Here is a 15636-nt window from a genome sequence, read left to right as displayed (position 1 = left end):
TTACCACATGGGAGATCATGGAGTCACAGAAATTGCTATAAATGAGAGTGATTCTTATCAAAACCAATTTAGGAATATATATGTTACAGTACATATTGGATCCAGAATCTGTACAAATTGGTATCCAATAGGATTCAGAACCCCCTACTACAAATTGGATTGCACTAAGTACTATATAGTAGCGGTCAGTTTTTCTTGGTGGAGGAAGCTGGAGTGCTTGGAGAAAACCATGACCTTTGGCAAGAAAACTGACAATCCTATTCAATTAAGATTGAAGTTGAACACACCTGCCACCTGCATGGTTCAAACTCACAACCTCAAGTGTTGACAGGCTAGTGATACAGTAGATGAACTACTTAGCCCACTTAACAACTGAGGCCCCTTAGTAGGAATTTCAATATCTACTCATAGAAATTGGGAAATACAGATTTGTATCAGGAGGATCAGGGATTGTAGTAAAACAATACTTTTATTTACTTCATAATGAAATGATTTTAAATGACTGTTTACTTTCACTTTTAAGCTAACCTTACCTATGCCTAATACAAAGGTTGAGGAGCTATTAAAACTGACGAGGATCAAAAGTTATGCCAAACAAGCATTTTTATTTCTATTCATAACACAATGCAGTATTTGTGTTAACCTCTCATTCCTAACAAACACTGATAAGAATAAGGTCCTCATATAATCTGTTGATCTGTAACCTCTCAGTCCTAACAAACACTGATAAGAATATTAAAGGTCCTCATATGATCCTGTTGATCTGTAACCTCTCAGTCCTAACAAACACTGATAAGAATAAAGTCCTCATATAATCCTGTTGATCTGTAACCTCTCAGTCCTAACAAAACACTGATAAGAATAAGGTCCTCATATGATCCTGTTGATCTGTAACCTCTCAGTCCTAACAAATACTGATAAGAATAAGGTCCTTATATGATCCTGTTGATCTGTAACCTCTCATTCCTAACAAATACTGATAAGAATAAGGTCCTCATATGATCCTGTTGATCTGTAACCTCTCATTCCTAACAAATACTGATAAGAATAAGGTCCTCATATGATCCTGTTGATCTGTAACCTCTCAGTCCTAACAAACACCAATAGGAATAAGGTCCACATATGATCCTGTTGATCTGTAACCTCTCAGTCCTAACAAACACTGATAAGAATAAGGTCCTCATATGATCCTGTTGATCTGTAACCTCTCAGTCCTAACAAATACTGATAAGAATAAGGTCCTCATATGATCCTAATGATCTGTAACCTCTCAGTCCTAACAAATACTGATAAGAATAAGGTCCTCATATGATCCTGTTGATCTGTAACCTCTCAGTCCTAACAAACACTGATAAGAATAAGGTCCTCATATGATCCTGTTGATCTAGAAACCTCCAATACTCGAAACAGATATAAAGTGCTGTTACATTTTGATGTCATAAGAAAAAGAGACAGGCCTAAATTCTATTTGTCAATATATTCTTGTAGGTGCTATCTTTTCCACCATTGATCTGGAAGATGATATGTGGAGAGAGAGTGACCTGGACTAGAGACTATCATACAGTTGATGCTGCTGAGGTATGTGTCTTCTTATTTATTATTGAATTGGAGATCTTGTAAGAGTTTATATTGCAGTATTTTTGTGTAGAGCCTAAAAATTGTAACAGAAAAAGTGGATGATCTTCCATTAAATTTATTTATCAGAGCTTACAAATGATAATTCTATGATCTAGAATTTTATGGTTTATAACTTATTTACTGTAGTTCTTATCAGGAAATAACCTATTTGAGACCTAATCGTTTTAGATCATAACATATATATCAAAAATTGTTGGCTGTTACCAGGAAGCAAATCGATAAATTTACCTGGTAGCTTAATTATTTTCATTTTAATTGAGAACATTTAATATGAATAAAATAAAAAATTTCAGAAATAAACATTTGCTAGAAATTGGTAAAGGATTTAGTTATTAATATTGTACGAGTTTTGTTTACAGGTAAAGTTAATAGATCAGCTAGAAACAATGGATAAAGAGACGTTCTCAGGTGCAGGTAGAATCTGGAGTACAACAATGACTGACGGTACACCTGTAGAACTGAAAGTAGACGGTGAGGGAAACCCCCTTCCTTTAGACTATGATGACAGACAGGAATATTGTAATAAAGTCAGACATATCAGGATGTCAGAGTTTGATGAACAGGTACTTTGATATTTTATCAAAGATAAGACAATATATGTATTTGATGTTAAGTTTATATATATACAAATTTTATGATAATTATAATTAAAAATGGTTAATAATTTCATATTGATACATAAATATTTTGGCACAACAAATGGGCTTCATCAGTGTTAATTCTTTTTCCAAATGAAATAAAACAATCTGAAAATTCTTTGTATATTATAGTGCTCATATCAATATCAAGGTTTTTTAAGGCAATTGCCTTATTGCTATCATGAGACTATCAAATTTGTGACCTGGACTAAGAGGTATTCATGCCAAACTAGTTAAAATAGATTTTTCTTCTGTAATGTTAAATATCCATGTTTTTTTATTGTCAGAATGTATTTACAAAAAAATACAGTTAAGAACAACAGTGGACTGGTGAAGTTTTAAAGATGTATTTTGCATTTTTAACCCAATTGACTACTTTTACATTAGATGAATTACGTAGAAATTGGAATGAAAAAGTGCACTTTTATCATAGCCATTTCTATCTTTAGATTTTTATTGTTCAATCATTAATGAAAGTGAAATAGTGATATAATAATTCCCTTTTAGCAGCCACTTTGGTTCAATTTTGTCAAAATAAACTAAGAAACATTGCTGATGAATTATTCACTTGCAAGTGAATAATTCAACCTCATTGAATCGGTATTCATGTGAACTTCAATTTAACCCCTTACCTAGAGATGGGTTACACATGAACTAGGCATGTTCAGCTATTCAAAGGAAAATAATGTCAACATTGAAAGTGAAACAAGGATAAACCATTTGGTTGTCTGATTCGATCCACAAAAACTCATTCATATACAGGTAAAAATGATGATTAACATATTTTTTTAACCTACAATATGAAATCAAACAGACCTAGAAATATCCAATTGCATGTTTTCGTTATCTATTTAGATCTATACTTATGTTTGTATCGTGTAATATGACCGTCAGCAGTCTTGGAGGTCACCTGGATGGTTAATTAGATGGTGTCTAGACTAAAATACACACAAAATGCTGAAACATATATATTATAAAGCCCATGCATCGTAAATTGTTTATTTTAGACTTTTTATAATTTGGATATAGTTTTAGTACGTTATAAATCAAATATGAGAATTTGAGTCAAATGAATTTGACAGCCAATGCCCCTTTAACTGTTTTGTAGATTTCTGCTATCAGGAAGGGTTTGCTGAAGACAGTTCCTGTATAATAAATGTTTAACTGTTTTGTAGATTTCTGCTATCATGAAGGGTTTGCTGAAGACAGTACCTGTATAATAAATGTTTAACTGTTTTGTAGATTTCTGCTATCAGGAAGGGTTTGCTGAAGACAGTTCCTGTATAATAAATGTTTAACTGTTTTGTAGATTTCTGCTATCAGGAAGGGTTTGCTGAAGACAGTACCTGTATAATAAATGTTTAACTGTTTTGTAGATTTCTGCTATCAGGAAGGGTTTGCTGAAGACAGTACCTCAAGCTGTATTTGATTTGCTTACTTGGCAAGAACTGGAACACAGAATTAGTGGCAACCCTGATATTACAATTGAAGCTCTCAAACGTTCAGGTAAATATGAGTTTCCCTTACCCACCTGTCCTCTGAGTAATATTTAAAAGAAAGTTATATTTATATTACAGTGTACTGTCAAAATTACATAATATAACAGTGTACTGTTAAGATTACATTATATTACAGTGTACTGTTAAAATTACATAATATAACAGTGTACTAGAATATGTTAAAGTTCAATATATTTTCTGATTATTAGTTATTAATGAAACTGGCCTTTGTTAGTCTTGTATGTTTTTGGTGGCCTTAGACGCATTCCCTGTTTCCATTGTCAATTTTATGAAGCTGTCATCTAGAAACCATCAATTTTATTTATATTCTATATATATATAGCTAGGTATAGATATATTGTAAATAGGGTCTTAAAATTACCAATGAGAGCTGCTAGCTCCTTCTGCACCCTTATTCAAACAAATAAACTGAAAGACAGTTGAGCAGAGAATTAAATATCACAAATTGGTGATGACATTTAAGTGCATCAAAAATGATGCCCCATCATATCTTACTAGCAAGTTTCATTATGTTTCAGACAGAAATCCATACCCCTTGAGAACTGCTGTTCAAAGAAACCTTATACTCCCTAAACCAAAAATTGAATTGTTCAATGACTTTTATTTACTCTGGACCATCCTTGTGGAACAATTTGCCTTTATCGTTACAAAATATTACAAATGTTAATTCTTTCAAATAAAAAATAACAGATCATTTATTGAAATCAACTAATTGAAAAAAAACATTGAACCTTAATAATTTCATCATGTTTTATTTTTTCATAACATTTAATGTAGTTGTATTGAGCATTATCATTATACATGACTTTTTTGTTTGTTTGTCAACGACTTTTTTGTAAATACTTTTCTATGATGTGGACCTCAGGGAAGATAAGTTATACAACTAGCTGTGTAACTCTCTTAAAATAAAGTATTGTTATTGTTATGAACACATGCAGCCATCCTAGTGAAGTTAAATTGACAAATTTCTGATTGTCAATTGTACTAACACCATAGAATAGAATATATGGGTTAAATTTCTTTTTAAACTTATTGTGTTGAATATACATGTAGATTACAATCAAGCTTTTAGATTTTATTGATTTGACTTTGACTTTTTAAAATAGAAAGTTATCTTTTTAGTGCATTATGATGACATTGAGGAGGATTGTTCTACTGTAAAATACATGTGGCAAGCATTAGAAAAGTTCTCTACAGAAGACAGGAGTAGATTTCTCAGATTTGTTACTGGTCGTAAACGATTACCTGCTCCAATTTATGTATCTTCTGGTAAAACGTAAGTTTACATAGGATTATATTTATCATATGTTAAAAGTTATCACCTAATTTATGTCCAGAAGGACAGCTTCCTTATTATGTAAAATTGAGAATGGAAATGGGGAATATGTCAAAGAGACAACAACCCGACCAAAGAGCAGACAACAGCCGAAGGCCACCAATGGGTCTTCAACGCAGCGAGAAAATCCCGCACCCAGAGGTGGTCCTCAGCTGGCCCCTAAATAAAATTTTGTACTAGTTCAGTGAAAATGGACGTCACACTAAACTCCAAAACATATAAATGAACTAAAATTAAAAAAACATACAAGATTAACAAAGGCCAGAGGCTCCTGACTTGGGACGGGCGCAAAAATGCGGCGGGGTTAAACATGTTTTGTGAGATCTCAACCCTCCCCCTATACCTCTAGCCAATGTAGAATAAAGAAACACATAGCAATATATCTATACATTTGGCACAACCACTAACCTCTTTGGTCTATCCAATCCATCAGAGAAACTTGGTCCTATTTTCATCTCTGGGATCCTTGCACTATTTGGACCCTAAAATGAATTGAAATTAAAATGTTTATATGAAACTACTTCCTGATCTTACAATAAGGAATCCAAAATTGTTCATTGTGTTGAATGTCACAAGATTTAGTTTTGGCTATAAAAAAGTTCTCAAATTTGCAGAATAAAATGTTAAATCTGTGTACTTAAATAAAACATTGCAGTTTAAGTTTAAAATATTGCCATTCATTGGTACTATAGCCACGAAAAGACAGAAAATTCTGTGAAATGATGAATATCAAAGAACTTTAATATGTCATTACATGTAAATTTAAACTGCACATTATTTTAATGTTAAATGATAGCTGAAGTTTGTTCAGCACTATATACCAGAATTTTACAGTGGCTTGTGAATGTGTTTATTATTTTGTTTGTTTGTTTAATTTGTAAAATGGATTTAATAACAAAACTGTACTTAACTTGTATTAAATAAATTACTGTTTCTGAACATAAAAGTTTATTGTATAATTTATTTTTTTCTTCCCACAGAGATGCTATAGATTGTTTACCAGAATCCTCGACTTGTGCTAATATGCTTTACATTCCTACATATACAAGGTATTATACTCTTTTATTTAAACCTTAAAAATTTACTTGGATAATAATGATGCTCATTTTAATTGACATTTGGGGTCCTCTGTGGCAGAGTCATCTTAGAAGTTCATGTATAGTGATCACTAGGCTCTCAACTGTGAGGTTGTAAGTTCAAAAGCTGGCAGGATGCTGTTGACTGATCTTAATTGACTAGGATTGCCAGTTTCCCTGTTAGGGTTGGGGGTTTTCTATAAGTACTCCAGTTTTCCTGTTAAGGTTGGGGGTTTTCTATAAGTACTCCAGTTTTCCTGTTAAGGTTGGAGGTTCTGAATAGGTACTCCAGTTTCGCAGTTGAGGTTGGGGGTTCTCTATAGGTACTCCAGTTTCCCTGTTGAGGTTTGGGGGTTCTCTATAGGTACTCCAGTTTTTCTGTTAAGGTTGGAGGTTCTCTATAGGTACTCCAGTTTCCCTGTTGAGGTTTGGGGGTTCTCTATAGGTACTCCAGTTTTTCTGTTAAGGTTGGGGGTTCTCTATAGGTACTCCAGTTTTCCTGTTAAGGTTGGAGGTTCTCTATAGGTACTCCAGTTTCCCTGTTGAGGTTTGGGGGTTCTCTATAGGTACTCCAGTTTTTCTGTTAAGGTTGGAGGTTCTCTATAGGTACTCCAGTTTTCCTGTTAAGGTTGGGGGTTCTCTATAGGTACTCCAGTTTTTCTGTTAAGGTTGGAGGTTCTCTATAGGTACTCCAGTTTTCCTGTTAAGGTTGGGGTTCTCTATAGGTACTTTAGCTTCCCGATCAATAAAAATGTGCCACCATCAAATAACCAGGTTTACTGAAAGCAGCATTAAACCATGATCATCAATCAAACAATCAATATAATAATTTGGCCTTATTCAAACATGACCTCCACCTCTGCTCAAAATTTCGAAAACACTGGGTCAGATTTAACCAAAGTTGGCTGTAGTATTGAAGTAAGGCAGTTAATTAATGCTCAATCTGATTCTGATAATCTATTTTTTATTTGATAATTTTATTCAGAAGCAACAAAAGAAAAGCTTTTCAAAAGTCATATCCTGTAGTCTTAATACAAGCTTTGACAATTCTGTAGTCTTAATACAAGCTTTGACAATTCTGTAGACTTAATACAAGCTTTGACAATTCTGTAGTCTTAATACAAGCTTTGACAATTCTGTAGTCTGTGAATTTCTGCTATTTTAAGGAGGAGGTTTAGCTTTCCTCTACCTGAAGAAATTTCATTCTAATATATTAAAAGTTTAATTTAGAACAGTCGTGAAATTATGTTTTGATTTTTTTTCAATGTTCTTGATTTTTCACACATGTTATGTAAAAAATCTTCTAAATATGTTGCTGAAATATAGATATAGTAATAAGATATTGTATACATCTTATAACTAAGTCAGTTCCAACATGGTTGAGGAGAAGTTACTATAATATCATATTGTACAGATTGGCTTGCAGACAACTTAAATTTGAGTGATGAATATTTTATAAATATTTAATATTAATTCAGTTCAAAGGTCGCTGAAGAGAAGTTACGATACGCTGTATATAATTGTACAGATATGGATGCGGACACGTTATACTTGAGTGATACAGATCTTGATATATTTTAAGTATGCCGATTTCTTTTCTGCATGTGTGTACTAGTTTTCCCCCCAGACTTTTTTGTTCTGACATTTTATAATTAAGACATTATATTTGAATGAATGTCTAATTATTGCAAAAGGATGATGTATATGATGTAATGTAATTGATAGAATAATCATAGAGACAGTAAAACAACCATTTGAGGATTAATTTGTTGAAAGAGAATTAATTTTATTATATAAAAATTCACAATTCTTGTTATAAATATTCCAGAAAAGGTTCTGTGTACTAATTGTCATGCTTATAAACATATAATTATTTATTTTATGAAATAAGCATGCTTTGTTTGGAAATAAGTTACTGCTTTGCTCCATTTATTTACCCTTATTTAAAGCATAATTTTTATTTTGGTGACAGCAGAAATATTCTAGATTATCTTTGAAAAAAGGGGGACAACTTAAATGCTTAGCTTGCTTTTCACATTTATCATAAGAAGCAATGAGAGCTATTAAAGGAGACATAATGATTTGATGGGTGTCTGTCTGATTGATAACCCTCCATCATCCTATATCATTTTTTCCTATATCAGTAAACAGTAGTTCTCAGTTACTTGTTTTCTTGGTATGTTATAACAGTTTGGTTAACTTAATAATCATTGTAATATATATGATAAGGTTTGGTACAGCAATGAAGTAAGGTGTGATTACTTTTTGATTTGGTCAGCAGTTTGACAGCAATGAGTAAGGTGTGATTACTTTTTGATTTGGTCAGCAGTTTGACAGCAATGAAGTAAGGTGTGATTACTGTTTGATTTGGTCAGCAGTTTGACAGCAATGAAGTAAGGTGTGATTACTTTTTGATTTGGTCAGCAGTTTGACAGCAATGAAGTAAGGTGTGATTACTTTTTGATTTGGTCAGCAGTTTGACAGCAATGAGTAAGGTGTGATTACTTTTTGATTTGGTCAGCAGTTTGACAGCAATGAGTAAGGTGTGATTACTTTTTGATTTGGTCAGCAGTTTGACAGCAATGAAGTAAGGTGTGATTACTTTTTGATTTGGTCAGCAGTTTGACAGCAATGAGTAAGGTGTGATTACTTTTTGATTTGGTCAGCAGTTTGACAGCAATGAGTAAGGTGTGATTACTTTTTGATTTGGTCAGCAGTTCAACAGCAATGAGTAAGGTGTGATTACTTTTTGATTTGGTCAGCAGTTTGACAGCAATGAAGTAAGGTGTGATTACTTTTTGATTTGGTCAGCAGTTTGACAGCAATGAAGTAAGGTGTGATTCACTGTTATATTTGGTCATCAGTTTGACAGCAATGAGTAAGGTGTGATCACCTTTTAGTTTGGTTGACAGCAATGAATAAGGTGTGATTACTTTTTGATTTAATGAGTTACTTACTTTCTGTTTACTTATACTTTAAATTTTCAATCTTTTGAATGAACTTAATCAATTTTTGTCACAGTTTTTTTTTCAAAATCTGCTGGAATGACTACATATTTGGTCAACAGCTCAACAGTGATGAGTTGTAATGTATGTGATCTGTCAGACACCTAACTCTTGATTTGCAATACTTTAAATTACAAGTGGTGTATGCTAATTAGCATGACAATATGTGCATTCTTGATTTGTAAAGCTATTTAAATTCTCCCTCAGTATATTTGGTGCCTATCTGATATATTATGGTTATAAATGGAATGTGCTGTAACTGTTTGAATTGTTTTGTTATCCATTATACAGGAATTTTAGAGTTACGTCCCTTTCCTGTACTGGATTTTATTGTATGTTCTATTATGTACACTTTGTTGATTTACCGATTGTAAAAACAAAGGGGGAGGAGGGTTGAGATCACAAAGAACTAGTTTAACCCTGTCACATATTCATGTGCCTTTCCCAAATTAGAAACCTTGTCGTTATATCTTAATGTTTTTTTATTTGGAGAATACGATTTGATAGGCAGATCTTTTATTGTTTCTTTTATATTCATTCACAACATTTGTAGACTTGGGAGGATTTGGAGCATAACATGTTGTATAGACACTTATCTTTTGTTGAAGATGTTAATGTCTGGTTATTTTTGTTGCTGAGTTGCTGTTTCATTGAAGTATCCCCCACATCTTCTTTTTCTTGGACGGGTTTGACAAAGTCCAAAATAGGCTTATAGTACTTAGGTACTTAAATATTGTAGTCTAATCCTCCAACAGTTTACAACCCAAATCCTTAAAACTTCATAGAAAGATTACATAGATGTTAAATACCTAAATATTGTCGTCTACTCCTCCTACAGTTTACAACCTAGATCCTTAAAACTTCACAGAAAGATTACATAGATGTTAAATACCTAAATATTGTCGTCTACTCCTCCTACAGTTTACAACCTAGATCCTTAAAACTTCACAGAAAGATTACATAGATGTTAAATACCTAAATATTGTCGTGTTCTCCTCCTACAGTTTACAACCCAGATCCTTAAAACTTCACAGAAAGATTACATAGATGTTAAATACCTAAATATTGTAGTCTACTCCTCCTACAGTTTACAACCTAGATCCTTAAAACTTCTCAGAAAGATTACATAGATGTTAAATACCTAAATATTGTAGTCTACTCCTCCTACAGTTTACAACCTAGATCCTTAAAACTTCACAGAAAGATTACATAGATGTTAAATACCTAAATATTGTAGTCTACTCCTCCTACAGTTTACAACCTAGATCCTTAAAACTTCACAGAAAGATTACATAGATGTTAAATACCTAAATATTGTAGTCTACTCCTCCTACAGTTTACAACCCAGATCCTTTAAACTTCACAGAAAGATTACATAGATGTTAAATACCTAAATATTGTAGTCTACTCCTCCTACAGTTTACAACGTAGATCCTTAAAACTTCACAGAAAGATTACATAGATGTTAAATACCTAAATATTGTAGTCTACTCCTCCTACAGTTTACAACCCAGATCCTTAAAACTTCACAGAAAGATTACATAGATGTTAAATACCGAAATATTGTCGTCTACTCCTCCTACAGTTTACAACCTAGATCCTTAAAACTTCACAGAAAGATTACATAGATGTTAAATACCTAAATATTGTCGTCTCCTCCTCCTACAGTTTACAACCTAGATCCTTAAAACTTCACAGAAAGATTACATAGATGTTAAATACCTAAATATTGTAGTCTACTCCTCCTACAGTTTACAACCTAGATCCTTAAAACTTCACAGAAAGATTACATAGATGTTAAATACCTAAATATTGTAGTCTACTCCTCCTACAGTTTACAACCTAGATCCTTAAAACTTCACAGAAAGATTACATAGATGTTAAATACCTAGATATTGTAGTCTACTCCTCCTACAGTTTACAACCTGGATCCTTAAAACTTCACAGAAAGATTACATAGATGTTAAATACCTAGATATTGTAGTCTACTCCTCCTACAGTTTACAACCCAGATCCTTAAAACTTCACAGAAAGATTACATAGATGTTAAATACCTAAATATTGTCGTCTACTCCTCCTTCAGTTTACAACCTAGATCCTTAAAACTTCACAGAAAGATTACATAGATGTTAAAGTTGTGCACCTGCTACTATGGAATTGTTTTAGGAATTTGTTTCCCATTGGCATTTTGTTACTTGAAATGGGTACTTGTACATTTTGCTACTTGCAATGGGAACTTGTACTTTTTGCTACATCACTGGGAACTTGTACTTTTACATCAAAATTTACAATAGATAGTACTGGATTTTTATGAGCAACTCCAACCTTCATTTTTCAACTTAGATCTCTGAAATTTTACACAGAAAGATTGCAAACTTATATAGAAGGTGTTTTTATATAGCCTTATACACTGAAATGGAATCTCTACCATTGAGCATTGAAGAGTGAACTCAAAATAAGCAAATGTTTCAAAACTGTATTTTACAAGTTACCTGGTAGTCAGAATATCTTTGATAAACCACAATCTACATATTAAGTAGAGAGTTAACCTTTAAACAGAGTATGTTAACCTTTAAACAGAGTATGTTAACCTTTAAACAGAGTATGTTAACCTTTAAACAGAGTATGTTAATCTTTAAACAGAGTATGTTAACCTTTAAACAGAGTTTGTTAATCTTTAAACAGAGTATGTTAACCTTTAAACAGAGTATGTTAACCTTTAAACAGAGTATGTTAATCTTTAAACAGAGTATGTTAATCTTTAAACAGAGTATGTTAATCTTTAAACAGAGTATGTTAACCTTTAAACAGAGTTTGTTAACCTTTAGATAAATTTTTAGTTTTCCTTTATCATTCCGTTAATCTCTCGTTGATATTTAACATATGTCTCCTTTTATTCATTCTCCTGAATATGCATGCAATATCTGCCACTGGACATGAAGCCAGCAACAATTAATCAATCAATCCTTTTATTCGTGTCTAAAACTGCATAAGCATGAATTGTAGGTAATGATTACATTAATTAAGATGGACTTCAATTTCTAACTATGTTGTATTGTATTTTCTATAAAAGTGTCAGGTTTTTTTATTTATAGCTACATTTATTGATTTTGTAAGCATGGATGATATGGGTGAGAATTAGTACACACAAACAGAAAATATTTCGGTATACTTTCTCATTATGTTCGATAAGTTAACAAAGTGTCAATTTAGAGTTAGGTGAAATACCACCAAATCATAGTATGTCACATCCAGTTGCATACGAAAAAGTGTTGAAAAAAAATATTCACTTGAATTTGACAGTTGTAGGAAATTAATCCTACATTTCATTGCAGTAAAAAAAATTTGAGTCATAAATATATGTCTTGGCTGTTTCAAAGCACCATTATTTTTTTATTTGGTGTTTCTATAGAATATTTTGGAAACTTGAGGTTACATGGTTACTAAAGCTTGTACACAGGAAAAAAAGGGGTGAAAATTTGATTGGTTAACTTCCAGTGATGGTTGTTTTCTTATATGCAACGAAATGTTATGTGAAATTTTGTCTATAGTACTGGACAGGATAAAACTTTACTCATGCCAATTTCTTTATTTGAAACAAAGATAAATTCTGCACAATTTTTGGAAAAGTGCAAATTTAACTAAGACTAATAGGGGAAAATCAATGGTGGTATTACACCTAGAGAGCTTACATAATTAATTAAACTATTCTTATGAATTTATATTATTTTGAATTAATTTTTTTTTTCAATCAATGTTTTTGCATTTAAATTATTACATAATGAATGTTACAACATCATTTACTTTCAGTGCTAAGATTGCTGAGCAGAAACTACGCTACGCTGTTTACAATTGTACTGACATAGATTTAGACTTACAAGACTGGGGCGATTCATCAGACACTGAATAAACAGAGATTGGCACATACCTGATCAACATAGTTCAGTAGACAAAGCTACTAATATGTCAAATAGTCCTTCATATATCCATAATTTGTTGCTGAATGTGACTTTTTATTAAAAAATAACACATTTAAGGTATCAAAGTGCTGTTGATGGTCAAACTTTTAATGTTTGATAGCAATATTAGTTCTGTTCATTTGTTGACAGTATAACAGGTCATAAGATACTGGTTCCTGAATAGAGCCAAAGGTATATAAGTTGTTAACTATATAGTGCAGTGGCGGATCCAAGGGGGGGGGGGGGTTGTGTTCGGGGGTTGGAACCCTCTTTTTTTTTTTATGATCAATGCTTTTGAATGGGGACAAATGGTTGGAACCCCCCTTTTAAATGGCTGGATCTGCCCCTGTAGTGTGTTACTTTTATAAATGCATCCTGGTATTTTAACAGTCTTCTAGTTTTATAATTATATCTGATGGTGAATTGCATAATTTTATTGTGGAAAGAAGGCCACACGGAACTTAAATCCGCTGTATAGACAACAAAACAAGTTTGCCAACTTTTTGTTGATTCATAGATTAAAAGATGCAATAAATTTATGTAGACATGGAAAGGAAACTGTGTTTAAGGCTAATAATGTTCTAGACATTCATGCTGACTCACTTAAGGATGTTTGCTTATTTTAGATTAACAAAAGAAAACAAAAAAAAGCTTTTTGAAAAGACTGTTAATTGATAGTCTACAGATAAAGGAACTTAAAAAGCTGAAAAATTCATGCCCTTGTTTTTGAGATCTAAGCAACTGAAAATTTGGTGGGAATTTATTCTCTGTAGATTTTTTTACATTTAACATTGGCACATTTTTCCTTTCGAAAACTATGAAAATTTTAAGGATTTTATAAGATTTTCAAAAATGCCTTTTTAAACTATATGTAAACAAATTATTTAAAGAAAAGTAGGGGGTTAGCGCCTTAGTGGGCACACTTTTTAATTGCACTACATGGATAAAACTAGAGGGTTCTGAATATCTGACAAAAATGTCAAAAAGAAGAGTTGCAAACATCCTTAAGTTTTGCTCTGAATTGATAAATGACACAAGAAGAAATTGATTTTGATCTGTAATGTCAAATATTTTCTACAAATTTAATCAAAAAATGCTTTATTTCATACAATGTAGGAGAAACTGACTATATAGAATATTTATCAAGAGTGTATTTAAAGAAGCTAAGAAGTTTTTATAACTCTATGATATTATTTTATTATTTGAAAACTGCATTGGGTTGCTGTCTCATAGACTAAATATCATAACATAACCTTTTATACATATAATTGCAACATCACATTTCAAAAAATGGTGGGAAAACAACAAAATTTCAAGTTTTCAATGAACTGTATATCGTTTCTGTAACCTTTCACTGTAAAAGAGAATTCATTGATATTCAGTGAAAATGGAAATATATTAAATATTGTAGCAATACAATAATTGTTTGATGTCATAAATGATTTGTCTTATTGATTATAAATTTTCTTTCTTTAGAAATGAAAACCAGTAAACAACCTTTGTCTTTTATAAAATGACCATTGAGTTATTTAATTATGCTGCCAAGCAGTAAGCTGAAGACAATATTGTAGTCATTTAACTTTGATGTTCCTGAAATACTTCACTGTTCAAAGAAACAATTATAAATATAAATTTTCATTTTTAAATATTCATCGGTTGAAAAAAACAAAGGACATCTATGATTAAATGCTTTTATTATGATAAATATATTTATTTTCTCGAAACTGATATATTGCTTGTCAAAATATTCTTTTTTGTTTTTATTGTTTTAACTCAGTAAGAATATATATTTTAAAACAAAATCAGTTATTCTTTTTAATGAATATGGAAGAATTGTTAATTGTAAATTGTGTATGTTTCTAAACAAGAAATATTAAAAGCACATGTAAATGGATTTGTCAATTATAGGGTTCAAGATATTGACATGGTGTTGTTCATTTTGAATATTCAGTGAAAAATGTATCTGGTTATTATATGACAGAGGCTTTGTAGAGATATTTGCATTTATACTAATCCTTAATATTTATAACTCTGGTATTTTTCTAATATATTCATCAACATTGAGTTTGTATAAGTTAAAAAGATTGATGTAGATTAACATCAGAAACAAAATAATTTGAAGTATTTGTTATTTATGCCATACATTTTAATCTTTTAATTTTTTTTGGCCAAAAGTGAAGGTTCATATTGTTAAGGATAGGAAATGTTTCAATAAATGTAAAGATTAGAAATCATGTTTGAAGAATTAAGATTCTCCATGTGAGTTCCACTAATAACACCAACGTATTGTTTCCCAATCTAATTAAACTTTATTCATTGGTAATGTAATCTGATATTATGTATGACACTTGCTGTATAACAATTTATTATATTCTGTGATTTGCCTGTGTTTATGTTTTGATAAACCAATGTGATTGATGGTTTTATATTCAATTAATAATATTGATGTTAAGATATTATAGAA

General features: G+C 31.5%; 1 protein-coding gene across 5 annotated transcripts in view; it reads left to right on the top strand.

Moving 5' to 3' along the window:
• Nucleotides 1–15636, top strand: part of LOC127736803 (E3 ubiquitin-protein ligase HECTD3-like) — a 63100-nt gene extending 47464 nt beyond the window's left edge. For 2 of the 5 annotated variants that reach the window (XM_052247408.1, XM_052247403.1), the window contains exons 13-19: nucleotides 1489–1578; nucleotides 1998–2201; nucleotides 3653–3782; nucleotides 4919–5072; nucleotides 6113–6181; nucleotides 7687–7789; nucleotides 13024–15636. In XM_052247408.1, the coding sequence (XP_052103368.1) occupies nucleotides 1489–1578; nucleotides 1998–2201; nucleotides 3653–3782; nucleotides 4919–5072; nucleotides 6113–6181; nucleotides 7687–7789 (750 nt within the window). In that variant the 3' untranslated portion in view covers nucleotides 13024–15636. Of the gene's footprint in view, nucleotides 1–1488; nucleotides 1579–1997; nucleotides 2202–3585; nucleotides 3633–3652; nucleotides 3783–4918; nucleotides 5073–6112; nucleotides 6182–7686; nucleotides 7790–13023 lie in introns of those variants that run through there. The other 3 variants (XM_052247414.1, XM_052247407.1, XM_052247420.1) reach the window with 2 other exon arrangements.

This window comes from Mytilus californianus, unplaced genomic scaffold (assembly GCF_021869535.1).
Source record: "Mytilus californianus isolate M0D057914Y unplaced genomic scaffold, xbMytCali1.0.p SCAF_1, whole genome shotgun sequence".
NCBI classification, from domain to species: Eukaryota; Metazoa; Mollusca; class Bivalvia; order Mytilida; family Mytilidae; genus Mytilus; species Mytilus californianus.
Note: the sequence above shows the minus strand (reverse complement) of the source record. Positions and strands in the feature narration are given on the sequence as shown.